This window comes from Oryx dammah, unplaced genomic scaffold (genome assembly GCF_014754425.2).
Source record: "Oryx dammah isolate SB20612 unplaced genomic scaffold, SCBI_Odam_1.1 HiC_scaffold_29, whole genome shotgun sequence".
NCBI lineage: Eukaryota > Metazoa > Chordata > Mammalia > Artiodactyla > Bovidae > Oryx > Oryx dammah.
This window is the reverse complement of record NW_024070213.1, coordinates 33,768,203-33,782,433: the sequence shown is the minus strand read 5'-3', so window position 1 is coordinate 33,782,433 and position 14,231 is coordinate 33,768,203. Positions and strand designations below refer to the sequence as shown.

General features: G+C 38.5%; 1 protein-coding gene across 1 annotated transcript in view; it reads right to left on the bottom strand.

Moving 5' to 3' along the window:
• LOC120857995 (inositol 1,4,5-triphosphate receptor associated 2) overlaps positions 1-6,132 on the bottom strand; it is a 45,417-nt gene extending 39,285 nt beyond the window's left edge. Inside the window, exons 1-2 of the mRNA XM_040233904.1 lie at positions 5,568-6,132; positions 4,012-4,125 (exon numbers count right to left, since the gene is read on the bottom strand). Of these exons, the coding sequence (XP_040089838.1) occupies positions 4,012-4,125; positions 5,568-6,132 (679 nt within the window). The remainder of the gene's footprint in view (positions 1-4,011; positions 4,126-5,567) is intronic.
• Between the last annotated feature and the right edge of the window lie 8,099 nt (positions 6,133-14,231).

The following is a 14,231-nucleotide window of genomic DNA, read 5'->3' as shown; positions in this document are numbered from 1 at the left end:
ATGTTCATTATGGTTTATTATGGTTATTTGTGTGTTTTTCATAATAGAGAAAAAATACCCAATTGAGACATATTGTTGAAATATATTACATTACATCCCCCTAAAGTACAATATACAGAGAACATATATATTATTGACATAGACAAGTACTCAAGATTATTAAGTAAGAAAAAGCAGATTATAAAGCAAGTCTGGAAACATTCCCATATACACTTAGGGAATATATTGCATATACCTTAAGGAGAAAATAATGACCAAAAAAAAGGTCTTAAACCATTTTTTGCAACCATACTGTGGCAGTGAGTGGACAGACTCCAGGCTTCCCCTTTATGATCCTTGCTTCCTAATGTTTACACCCTAATGTAGTCTCCTCCCCTGGAGTGTGGGCATGACCTGGGACTTGCTTCTAACTGGTAGAATATTGCAAAGGGGACAGGATATACATGTATATGGTTGTGTGATTAACTTACATGAGATTACAGTGCCTATCTTGCTAGGGATTCCCTGGTGACTCAGCCGTAAAGCATCTGCCTACCAATGCAGGAGACCTGGGTTCAATCCCTGGGTCGGGAAGATCCCCTGGAGAAGGAACTGGCAACCCACTCCAGTGTTCTTGGGTGGAGAATCCCATGGACAGAGGAACCTGGTGGGTTATAGTCCAAGGAGTCTCCAAAGAGTTGGCACATCTTGGTTACTAACACTTTCAAACTTTTATCTTGCTGGAGTCACTCCCTTGCTGGCTTTGAAGAGTCAAATCTGCCATATTAGGGCCTCCCTATATTCAGAGGTGCAACTAGCAAGAACTTGTCTAGCTGACAGCAGCAAGACTCTGAAGTCTTCAGTCCTATAAGAGCAAGAAATGAATTCTGCCACCTAAAGCAGATCATTCCCCACTTGAGCCACAGATGAAACTGCTAAGGCTAGTCAAGGAAAACTTAAGCACTAAACATTTTCTCTGCTCTCCTCTCTCCCCTCTACTATGCATTGTGTATCTGCATTTTGCATCAACCAAACATCCCCATCAGCAGAAATACCTGCTCAACCATAAAAAGCAACATTATCCTAGCATCAACAAGACAACCCCTAAAAAGATAACCTTCCTTCTTATAAGGAGCTAGGATGACCCATGACTCACTACTCACCTTATATGCTTAGATCTGGATTGTGTAAACCGTTAATAATATGTACACCATTTAATGTACAGCCTTCTGTCTCAAAAATGTGCTCCGACTTTAAACAGGCAGAATGGTTCTCCGAGTTTTCTGAAAGACTGTTGTTCCTGGATTATGGTCCTCACTTTGGCTTAAAATTTTCCATTGCTTTCTTAGATCAACTGATTCATTTTGTACAGACATTACAAAGGAAAATAGTAACTTTACAAGATGGAGATTTGGCAGACACCACACTAATCAAGGGATCAAAGTTAAAAATCCTGGTATATTGTACTGACAGCATAACATCATTTCTGTAGTGTGCCTGCGAAAATGTACAGCCTGAATAAACAAGAGGAAATATCAGACATTCTACAAAGTAGCTGGCATATAGTCTTCAAAAATTTCAAAGTCATAAAAGGCAAGGAATCTGAGGAATTACTCCAGATTAAAGGAGACTGAAGAGATGTGAAAACTAAACACAGCGTGTGATTCTGAATTTGATCCTGGACCAGGAAACAAAAAAAGCCATAAAGAATATTATTGGGGAAATAGACAAAATTTGAATACAGACATTTAAATTAGATAACAGTATCATATCAATGTTAAACATCCTAATTTAGATAATTGTTCTGCAGCTATGCAAACAAATGTTCTTCTTTGTAGGAAATACATACTGATGTACTTCAGGGTAAAGAAACACAGTATCTGGAGTTTACTTTCAATTAGAAACACCATCAAACTTTTATCTGGCCGTTCCTTTGGGAAACAAGACTCAGCCACAGCCTTATAAAACTGATAAGCAGCATAGAGTTTCTCTTTACAGATATTCCAGTTGATAAAGTAAGAAGGAATGATAAACTACTACCCTTCACATCATCTAGTGAAAGAATAAATCTAGGCCTCCACTCTCAAATAGTTTTGTCTTTTGATAAAATTACACACACTGTGACTCCTCTGGCGGTCCAGTGGTTAAAACTCCATGCTTCTAATGCAGGAGGTGAGGATTTGATTCCTGGTCAGGGAACTAAGATCCCACATGCCTGCCACTTGATGTACCAAAAAAAAAAAAAAGAAAAACCAACACCATCTATACAGAGTCTTGCCAAAAAAAAGATATAAAACATTTACCTGATCAAGCCTCTAAATGTAGGGGACAAAAAACAGGTTGTGTTGCTATGGCCCCACAATCACTAAAATTCAGATTGGAGAAAATGAGGAGATAAAAGAGCCAGTTTCATTAATAAATAACTTAAAATACAAAAAGAATGAAAAAGGAACAGAGGGATAAGCCGGATAACCAATAACAATGAACAACCCTTTCTTGGATACTGATTTAAACAAATAAACTGTTTAAGAAAACATAAATTTCTCATACAAATGAGAAACCTTGAATGTTGGTAAGGTATTTGATATTTAAAAATTATATTACATTTTTGGTCATAAAAATGACATTGTACATGTGTAAAATAGACAGCTAGTGGGAAGTTTTGTATAGCATGCGAGCTCAGCTCGGCGCTCAGGGGTGGGAGGGAGACTCCAAAGGGAGGGGATCTATGTACACATATAGCTGACTCACTTTGCTGTACAGCAGAAATGAACACAGTATTGTAAACAATTATACCCCAATGCTGCTTCTGCTGCTGCTGAGTCGCTTCAGTCGGGTCCGACTCTGCACAACCCCATAGACGGCAGCCCACCAGGCTCCCCCGTCCCTGGGATTCTCCAGGCAAGAACACTGGAGTGGGTTGCCATTTCCTTCTCCAGTGCATGAAAGTGAAAAGTGAAAGTGAAGTCGCTCAGTCATGTCTGACTCTTAGCGACCCCATGGACCACAGCCCACCAGGCTCCATCCATGGGATTTTCCAGGCAAGAGTACTGGAGTGGGTGCCATTGCTATACCCCAATAATATAAGTTAAAAATAAAAAATTTTAAAAGACATATTGTATAGCTGTATCTAAAATCAGTCTTTAACTTTTGAATGTACTGAAATGTTTACAGAGGAAATAATATGATGTCTTAGACTGGACTCAAACTAATCCAGACTTAGTGGGAGATAGTGGAGGACAGAAGAGCCTGGTGGGCTACAGTCCATGGGGTCACAAAGAGTCAGACACAACTTAGCAACTGAACAACAACAGGAATAATCCAGAGTGGAGCAGAGGAAAATGGAGGAAAAATGAGACATCATTATTTATGACATATATATAAGGCTCATAATATCCTCTCCGCTTCTGTATATGTTTGAAAGTTTCTATAATAAAAAAGTTTTAATCCAAATGAAAGGAAATCATATTGATCAAGGAATTTGTGGGAGCAGGTTATACAATGAATCACTAACAGCGGTTACTCAGGGAAATAGGATAACTGATGAGTTCTTTTTTCCTTTCTTTTCTCCATATTATTAATTTTGTTACAGTGATCATGAACCATTGACATGCTAAACATTACTTGCGGAAATTTTAAAAAAAGCATGTCTCTAAGAAAAACAGAAGTGAAAATCTAAAATTGACTTAAAAACTGGAACTAAATTTGTACAGCGGTTTTATGTATATGAAGTATTATTTCTTGTGAGGCAACACCTGTGAGATGTAAATAGTTCCAGTCAATGACTGCAGTTGGTAAAATTGATGATAAGCTCAGTATAATCATTCAAGACTCTGGCAAAATATATAAAACAGGTAGAAAGAAATTAACCAACATCTAAACAGCCATCGCCCCTCCCAAATTAGGTTACACCTGCCATATGTAACACAGATACACAGAGCATCACACATAAACCATTTCCCTTTCTCTCACAACAGAAAGCACGAGCGGATGAGTATCTGTGAAAATCTGAGCAGAAAACTTTCAACTAACCTCTGCGTTTGGAGTCACATATATTAAAAATGCTCCTAAGCAACTCTTCTTCATAGGTCCTGTTGTTGCTAGAGATGACATCTTCCTTGCCATCATCATTGCCTTGTTTCCACCCTATCAGAAGAAAAAGTTTGCAAATCCAGATGCTTTTATGTGCTAACATGCTTAGTTGCTATTTTTTTTTTTTAATTTTAACCAAGAGTCAGATTTGACTGAGTGACTAACATATACTTTTATATATATGGTATGTTTCAAATATTAAAGGGCAGCCCACAATACTGGCTACTTGACATGAATAGATCAAGAAAAAAAGTGGTCTTGAAGCATCTTTGATTATTCATGTTTCAAGTTTTACAAAGGTGGAATAAAAGGAGAGACGATGAAGAGGGAACTGAGCTTTATTGTCCTGTGATATTAAAAGCACTCTGTGAGGTAAGAGAGAAGGCGAAATTGAGATTCATTTCTGTTATGCGTGTAGGTAATTTTCATTGGCAGAGTCGATAAAGAAAGTTGAACGGGCTACAGTGTGTTATGCCTATTCTTGCCAGTACTGGTACCTTCATCTCTAAGATATTGCCACTGTGCAATTTTATGACAGGTTAATAATGATTGACATTACATGGCTGGAACAGTGAAACAAATAAAATTAATTTTGCATTTTTGATGACAACTGAACATTTATACAAGGAAATGTATGCAAATATTTGTAGTAAAAAAGTTGTTACTTCTGGATATTACTTTAGTTATATTGCTTACAACTTCTGGCACTGTGAAGGAAGTGGTATAATATAATGAGGTGCTCAATGGATTAAGACAGTTTAGTCCTATGAAGAATATACGTTTGAATAAACTCATGCACCAGAATGGATAGGTTTCAGTTAATATAATGCAATTGGGGGAAATAAAGCTATCTTTACCTGTTTAAAAAAAAAAAAAGCACTCTGTGAAAAAGCAAATAGTGTTAACACAAATAGGAATATTTTAAAGAAAACAGAGGGAAAGTAAACACTAGCTATACAGAAAATGTATCATTTTACATTGTTTTTTAGGGCCTATCATACATGGAATTCTGTAAGCAATTCCCTAAATAGAATTCCAAAATTTCATTGAACTTGGCCTACAGAATTTACATTGTTTCCTGGTGTACCTTATCGGCGCTACACTTTCTTCAATGTTTATCTCACACACAAAGAGGGAAAAATGTTAAAATGTTAATTTTCAGTAAGGCATGTTGGAAGTATATGAATTTTAACTCCCATATATCTATGTATTTCTATCGTGACATTCTAATTTGCCCAGGAGAAAGTTTGTTTTCAGGTCAGTAGAAAAAAATGATTATGATTGAAAATATAATCTAGAATTTCTATCAGGTTTATATTTGAAAGCATAGAAAATACTGATGTTTCAGATATAAGATTTTTGTTGAGAGAAAGAAAATTTTAAGGGAAAGATGGAGGCTTCCATCAAGTTTCATACTTCATTTTTGATCAGGCACTCTCAGAGTCATATGCTCCTTGCTTTATTGGAAGAACAAACATTAAAAGAAGAATATTTACCCTCTTCATTCGGAGATAATTTTTTCACCACGGAATCCTGGGGAGTAGAGCTCTGATCAGAGGTGGAATCAAAATCAAGTGCTAAGGTACTAAAATCATTTCCACTACCACAGTTGGTCAAATCCATATTAGCAAAGAGCTCCCTTTTCATGATCTGCGGTATCAGAGATGTGTAATTTTGGGAGCTCTGTAATCTTGGCCTTGAGATATTTTCAGAACTTGTGAGCATAAGTGAGTATGTTGCATTCTCAGGAGAGCTGAGATGAGAAACGGATGGGGTTCTTGGAGACACTATCTGAGACTGTGAAGCGAAGGTGCCATCTTTCTCAGGACTCAAGAAGAGCATGTCGGGCAGACGGATGTGAGCAGCCATCATTTTCTTCAGTACCTCTTCAAAATCCTTCTTGGGGTTAGTCTGTGGGCTGTCAAAACTGCTAGACTGGTATTTGATAATCTGTCGGATGGGACCAGAAATGTCTTCTCTCTTTTGGATGGCTCGCAGTTTTCTACAGATGCTTTCCACGGGGTTATGCCGCTTCTCAGCTACCTTCTTCGCAGAGGCCATTGCTGACTTTCCTCCAGTGAGACAGAGGAAGTGGCTAAAGTACAGGCAAAATGTAGACATGTTTTTCAGTTAGCACTGTCCTAACAATAATGGAGCAATAGGCTATTTATTCCCAAATCAACTTTGGGGGGATCAAGATGTCTTTAAACCACTGTCTTTAAAACAGTTGCTTTAAAAAAACAGAGTATTGTTGATTTACAATGTTGGATCAGTTCCAAGTGTACAGCAACGTGGTGTGGTTATACATACATTGGGTTGGCCAGAAAGTTTGTTTGGCAGCTTCCCTGGTGACTCATTGATAAAGAATCCACCTACAGGAGACACAGGTTCAATCCCTGGCCCGGAAAGATTCCACATGTTGCAGAGCAACTAAGCCCGTGCACCACAACTATGGAGCCTGGGCTCTAGAGGCCAGGAACCACAGCTACTGAGCCCACGCACCCTAGAGCCTGTGCTCCACAACAGAAGAAGCCACCCCAATGGGAAGCCCAAGCACTGCAACCAGAGAGTAGGCCCTGCTCGCAGCAACTAGAGAAAAGCCCGCATGCAGAAACGAAGACCCGCACAACCAAAAACAAACAAATAAGTAATTCATTCAGGTGTCTCTGTAACATCGTACAGAAAAATCCAAATGAACTTTTTGGCCAACTTAAAATATATCAGATGTTCTTTATCAGATTCTTTTCCATTATAGGTTATGACAATACATTGAATATAGTTCCCTGTGCTATACAGTAGGTCTTTGTTATTTAAACAATTGCTTTAAACAGATTTCCACATGTTTAACTTTGAGACTCAAATTTCTAGAAATAATAGCTAACAAATAGGAAGTATTTCCCATGAGCCAGGCATAGTAGTAAGTTCTTTGTATATATCGACTCATTGCATCTTAAAACAACTCTATGAGGCAAGTATTGCTATTATCTCCTTTTTCAGGCACAAAGAGATTAAGGGACACACCCAAAGTCACCTTAGATAAGTGCTGGAGTCCACATTTGAACCCATGCAGTCTTGCTTGAGAGAGTAGACAACTTTGCTCTTCATTTATACATCAAATATGATGATAGTGACGATATGAAAGCTCCCATTTGAGTACCTACTCTGATTTTATCTATTGAGAACTTAATAAATATCTCTTTTATTATGTATCTTGTATATTTAATGTCCAAACTTCACACAAGCCCTGTCAGATGTGTAGAAATATCCCCTTTTCACAGATAATAAAATTAAGGTTCAAAAAGATCAAGTAACTTGCTGGTGGTCACATCTCTAAGATCTGTGCCAAGGAGTGTCTTGACTTCAGCAGAATTTTGTTTAATGGTAGCATATATGACCTTTAAAAAACATGATCTCAACTTCTTATAAGACAGCAACTACAGAACTTGGAAATAAATCCAAAATTGTGCCTAAGCTGCTAACATTTAATCTATGCAAAGAGTTACGATAAATTGAATAGTTATAAATAGTTGAATAGTTACAAAGAGTTTGAAAGTTATTATTTCTAGAACCTTAACAAAAACATTTATTTTCTGCTGCTGCTGCTGTTGCTGCTAAGTCGCTTCAGTTGTGTCCAACTCTGTGCAACCCCATAGATGAGTGGGTTGCCATTTCCCTCTCCAATGCATGAAAGTGAAAAGTGAAAGTGAAGTCACTCAGTCGTGTCCTAATGAGGTGGATGAAACTGGAGCCTACTATACAGAGTGAAGTAAGTCAGAAAGAAAAACACCAATACAGTATATTAACACATATATATGGAATTTAGAAAGATGGTAACAATGACCCTATATGCGAGATGGTGAAAGAGACACAGATGTAAAGAACAGACTTTTGGACTCTGTGGGAGAAGGCGAGGGTGGGATGATTTGAGAGAATAGCATTGAAACATATATATTACCACATGTGAAATGGATCGCCAGTCCAGGTTTGATGCATGAGACAGGGCGCTCAGGGCTGATACACTGGGATGGCCCTGAGGGATGGGATGAGGAGGGAGGTGGGAGGGGGGGTTCAGTATGGGGAACACATGTACACCCATGGCTGATTCATGTCAATGTAAGGCAAAACCCACTAAAATATTATCAAGTAATTAGCCTCCAATTAAAATAAATAATTTTTTTAAAAAAGCTTCTATTTGTGGTTCTTTTAAAAAAAGTCCCCTAACATAAAATGAACAAAGGGGCATTTAGAAAGACTAGGAAGAAGATGCCAAATCTTCTCAGTCCGCTTCATTGTACCTCAAGATAATAGCCACCAGTTCCAGCTAATGATGTTCCCATCAACAGAACCCTTCACCATTTAAGGTAACAATCATCTTTGAATCTTTATGCTGTCACTCTGCAATCCACTCCTTTTCTTCTATTCAAGGCTAATCTTTCAATGTCAAGCCTCAAACACATTCTCCTATTGAAATTCTGGAATAAGTGTATATGCACTTGACTCAAGCTTTCTGTTCTCTCCAAGAATGTATAATTGTACTGTATATTCTATCATTTAATTCGATTTTGCCTTCTATTCTTGGGCTGTTTTAAATGTGTTTACTCACTGCCTCCTCAAAAATGTTTTTAATTCTTGTATACAAAAGCCATGGTGTGGTTTTCTTTTATATACTCAATACATTGCTATTGGCAGCATTGATAATCCACAAAGCTTGTGGACTTCTTCCCTAGCTGTAGTGAATGTTGGCTCTCAAAGACTTGTAGCTACCACTCTTTCCGGAAAATTTCCCCTGGCCAAATGGGAGCTTCTCATTGCTCAGCTAGGAGGTTGGAAGTGAAGCAATGGTAATGACAGAAGAGAGCCTGTCTGGGAATACAGTGCATTCCAAATCTACAGCTGACTGTGGTGGGGACACGGCAGGAGCCATCAGACTTCCCCATGTCAATTAATGACCTTCTTAAAGACTCAACATTCAAAAAACTAAGATAGAAGCTGGTCCCATCCCTCATGGCAAATAGAAGAGGGGAAAGTGAGAAGCAGTGATTTTCTTTGCTTGGGCTCCAAAATCACTATGGATGGTGACTGCAGCCATGAAATTAAAAGATGCTTGCTCCTTGGAAGGAAAGCTATGACAAACCTAAACAACGTATTAAAAAGCAGAAACATCACTTGGCCAATAAAGGTCCATATAGTCAAAGCTATGGTTTTTCCAGTAGTCATGTACAGATGTGAGATTTGTACCATAAAGAAAGCTGAGTACTGAAGTATTGATGCTTCCCAACTGTGGTGCCGGAGAAGACTCTTGAGAATCCCTTGAACTGAAAGGAGATTAAACCAGTCAATCCTAAAGGAAATCAACCCTGAATATTCATTGGAAGGACTGATGCTGAAGCTCCAATACTTAGGCCACCTGATGTGAAGAGCTGACTCATTGAAAAAGATCCTGATACTGGCAAAGATTGAAGGCAAAAGGAGAAGGGGACGGCAGAGGATGAGATGATTAGATAGCATCACCGACTCAATGGACATGGATTTGAGCAAACTCTGGGAGAAAGTGGACAGAGGAGCCTGGTGTGCTGCCGTCCATGGGGTTGCACAGAGTCATACCCAACTAACCGACTGAACAACAATGAAGTATCTGTCAGTGTTCTCAATGTACTGTGACTATTTTTCTCTTCTACAGCCAGTGAAGCAAGGGACAGGTTGAGCCTGGGGCTACTAGAAGCCCTAGAACTGGAAGCTCAGACTCCCAGACCTATCAGTCTCCATGGGAACATCTGTGAACCTCAGTGTGGGTTGCTGTTCAGGCCCCAGTGAAAGGCTTCACTCGTGGGCATCTGTGATGGGCCCAGATGAATGTTCCTAGCATATAAGACATCACATTTCTGTTTGCTTTGCTGAGGCATTTTTCTCCTCCTACCATCTGTTTCCTAAACTTCCATGACTCACCTAAGCAAGCCCTGCTCCGTGGTTTATTAAACCAAACCTTAGAAAAAGCATACTTAAGGCACTGGCTCTTCATGAGCTAACAGAGCTTCACAAGATTAACTTGTTTTGCTTTTTCTAATATAGAGCAGAACATTTGTGGGAGTTCAATAAGTAAGATGTGATGATCAAGATTTCAAAATTTGTGCCACTTTCTCCATATATGGCATGGAAATATCTCCTGTCCATCCTGTCCAAATTTTTTTTTTTTTAGTTTTAGATCCACTGCAATCTGCCATAACACTGAAAAATACAAGTCTGACTTGCTTTCAATAATTGTCTTTGAAAGAGTACTAACTGAAAATTAAAAACTGAAGGTTAATTGTACTTGTCAAATCAGGTGCTTGGAGTCTGTCTTTTACAAAGAATTTCCTTATTTATATGTTTTGTTGATTGAATACTTACGATGTAAAGATGGTACACCTGTAGAAATTCCATTGGTTTATTTTTAAATTCTCTGAACCTTCATTGTACTCTATACCACTCATCCTTTAAGGCATTCAATCAATATCCATTAACTACCTAAAAACATGCTAACCCTAGTAGAAACAGGGGGTACAATCATGAGCAAACCAGAGTATCTGCTCTCCTAAAACTTCTGGTCTGTGAGAGAGGCACATGTGAAGAAGGAAGCTACTAAGACTGCCAGATTAAATCTAGGATGCCCAGGACCTCCCCGGTGGTCCAGTGTGCAAGACTTCACCTTCCAGTGCAGGGGACTAGGGATTGATTCCTGGTCGGGGAACTAATATCACACATGCCACAGGACAAGTAAGCTTGCATGCCACTACTAGAGCTCCAGCTCCACAACTAAGATCCAATGCAGCCAAAAAAAAGACCCAGGATGCCAAATAAAATTTGAATTTCCAATAAACAATGGCTAATTTTTTTAGTATAAGTACACCATATGCATCAAAAAGTTGCACAGGAAAACCTTATACTGAAAAATTACCTGTTGTTTATCTAACACTCAAATTTCTCTGGGCATCTGGCAGTTCTAACTAGCTAAATCTAGCAGCCCTAAAGCCTAGAATAATAAATAATTACATACTAGGAAAGAAAAGTGCCAGGGCTCTGAGAGAATATAATAGGGGTTACTCTAGTTTGCGAGTTAAGGATAGGGAAAAATTAGAGCATCTATTCTGTGGCATGTGCTATGCATAATGTTATACATATTGTTTGCTAAATCTAAGGTTGTGAACAGAAAATTAAGAAGTGGACTCAAAAATCCCTTTTCCACTCCCTCAGTTCAGTTCTGTTGCTCAGTCATGTCTCTTTGGGACCCCATGGACTGCCCACACCAGGCTTCCTTGTCTATCACCATCTCCCGGAGCCTACTTAAACTCATGTCCATTGTGTCGGTGATGCCATTCAACCATCTCATCCTCTGTTGTCCCCTTCTCCTCCCACCTTCAATGTTTCCCAGCGTCAGGGTCTTTTCAAATGAGTCAGTTCTTTGCATCAGGTGGCCAAAGTATTGGAGCTTCAGCTTCAGCATCAGTCCTTCCAATGAATATTCAGGACTGATTTCCTTTAGGATTGATTGGTTTGATCTCCTTGCAGTCCAAGGGACTCTCAATAGTCTTCTTCAACACCACAGTTCAAAAGCATCAGGTCTTCAGTGCTCAGCTTTCTTTATAGTCCAACTCTCACATCCATACATGACAACTGGAAAAACCATAACTTTGACTAGATGGACCTTTGTTGGCAAAGTAATGTCTCTGCTTTTTAATATGCTGTGTAGGTTGGTCATAGCTTTTCTTCCAAGGAGCAAGCATCTTTTAATTTCATGGCTACAGTCACCATCTGCAGTGATTTTGGAGCCCAAAATAATAAATTCTGTCACTGTTTCCATTGTTTCCCATCTATTTGCCACGAAGAGATGGGACTGGATGCCATTCCCTATATCTATATATTTACATCTATATCCGGATATATATTCCTACAGCATATTTCTGAGTTTACATTAGATAAATGTAATATAAAATAATATTAGAGATTATCCAAACAAGTTATTTCACTAATTTTATTTATTTCTCCTTGTTTGACTTATGACCCATTGCCTCCTTTCTAGAATGAGTCTCATTATTATTATTGCCTGAATTGCCTTGTACCTATTCAAGGTCTTAAAGCAACACTTTTGTATCATCTCTCTGATCTAAAACTATAAAGCAATAATTAAAAGCCTCTGATGCATAGCAACATCTATAAAACAAATGTGGTTTCTTATCTAAAGTAAGGTTATTTTCAACAGTGATGTAACTACAGAGTCCCACACTAACCTATCTGCTTGGACTTCCTAAAGAAGTCTTCAGTAGATTAGAATAAATTCACCATGTATGTATAATATAGATAATATTTCCTATTCCATAGTAATTTATAATATTAGAGCATAATTTGTGTTTTCAATATCCATATTCTTCAATAACTAAGAAACAGTTGGATTTCTTCTCAAAGAAAGACATTAAGATTTATACAGAGATACAAAAATAGCATCCTTGAAGAATTTTAAGAAGCCTTCTGAATCAAACTCTGACTCAAGAAAGATTATGTGGATAATGTAATTATCTTTTCTTCACCAACCATTTAAATTTTTTCTCCCTTTATTAATAGTTATTGCTTGAACATTGAACTTTGAAACTTAAGATCAAGTAGGCTTAAGAATCATTTGTTACTTAATTATGAAATCCTTCATGACTCACCCAAGTGAGTCCCACTTGGTGGCTTAATTAATGCAAAGCCCTTAATTAATGTATGTAAAAAATATAAGTATATATGTATATGTAGATAAACAAGGGGTTCCTTTTGCCAAAAGAGTCCTTCAGTAACAATCAGATGCCAGTAAACTCTTCATCAACACATAAGAAGAAACATCTGTTCACTGAGATGTTCCCCGGGAAACTCATCTTTAGCAGCCCAGTGGGAGAGCAGAGCATGGATTTCTACTCAATCAGTAAATTTTATTTTTGCCAAATTACACTGTTTTAGTCTCTCTTTGACTAGTATTTAATGTGATAAAATAGCAACACGTTTCCTGCCCTCTCCAGATACATGGTAACAGCTGTTAATCAAAATGATTTGCAAACCACAAGCCCCAGATTTAGTAAATGCTCAGTGAGTCTGTCATCTGCAAACCTTTTTCATTACTAATAATTGCAAGCTGGAACCATCTCCTCCCACCACTCAGTTAACCTTGTTATATTAAGCTCCTCGGCTGGGTCATACCAAGCTTATTATAAACATCTCATATTGGAACAATTCCTGAAATAGCACAGTCACACATTATGCTTCTGAAAACTGTGTTCTTCTGTTTCAGTTCTTATTATGTGAAGTCTGGTTTTCTTCTCAGAGACCAGGAAAAAATCTATGGTAAATCTTAACTCCAAGAACTCAGGTGCTCCCACATTCTTACAGTCAACAAAACCACAAAATTACATTCTCCTAACACACATTCCAAAGAGCCAAGACTGGAAACAACACTTCAGTGCTTTAACCCATCCAAAAGCCTTCAAAAAAACCCTTCTGGGATCTCCCAAGTAACATTTTAAGGGAAACCAGCTTTATCACTTTTAGCTACTCAGCTTTTTCTCCCAATTTCTTTCAGTGTTTTGGGTTTTTTTCCTAGAGGAGTTTCAAACTTTCAAAGAGCTCCACTGAACCTCCTTATATCAATTTTGGAGGTTTGTCTCATTCACAACAGACACATTGAATTGAAAGTTAGAACGAGGCGACAACAGAGTAGCAACAGCTGAAGTTGCTTTTGGCCCATTCAGAGGAAGATTTTCCTGACCTTCAATGACTAAGAGCCACCATCAGTCAAAGTTTAATTACTTGTTTGGGGAAAACTCACCACCTTACTTTCACTTCACCAGCATCCAAGAACCATCTTCTGAAAACTCGGAATGGAGAGAGAGGCCCTCAGGACCGGATGATGTGGGTGGAGCTAACGTCTTCAGAGTGGTACGGAGGAGGTGAGAGACAAAGGCTGGAGAACAGGGATGCCCCTCATCGGCTACACCTGCCTGCCGGTTCCGCCAGGCCCACAGGCCTAGAAGTGTGAGGAAAGGTACATAGGAGGATGCAGTCAACTACTGGGAGAGGTTGGGTGCCATGTTGGTGAGCTCACTAACACGTCATCCCGTGTTACTACAAAATAAAGATCATCCGGAATATACTCT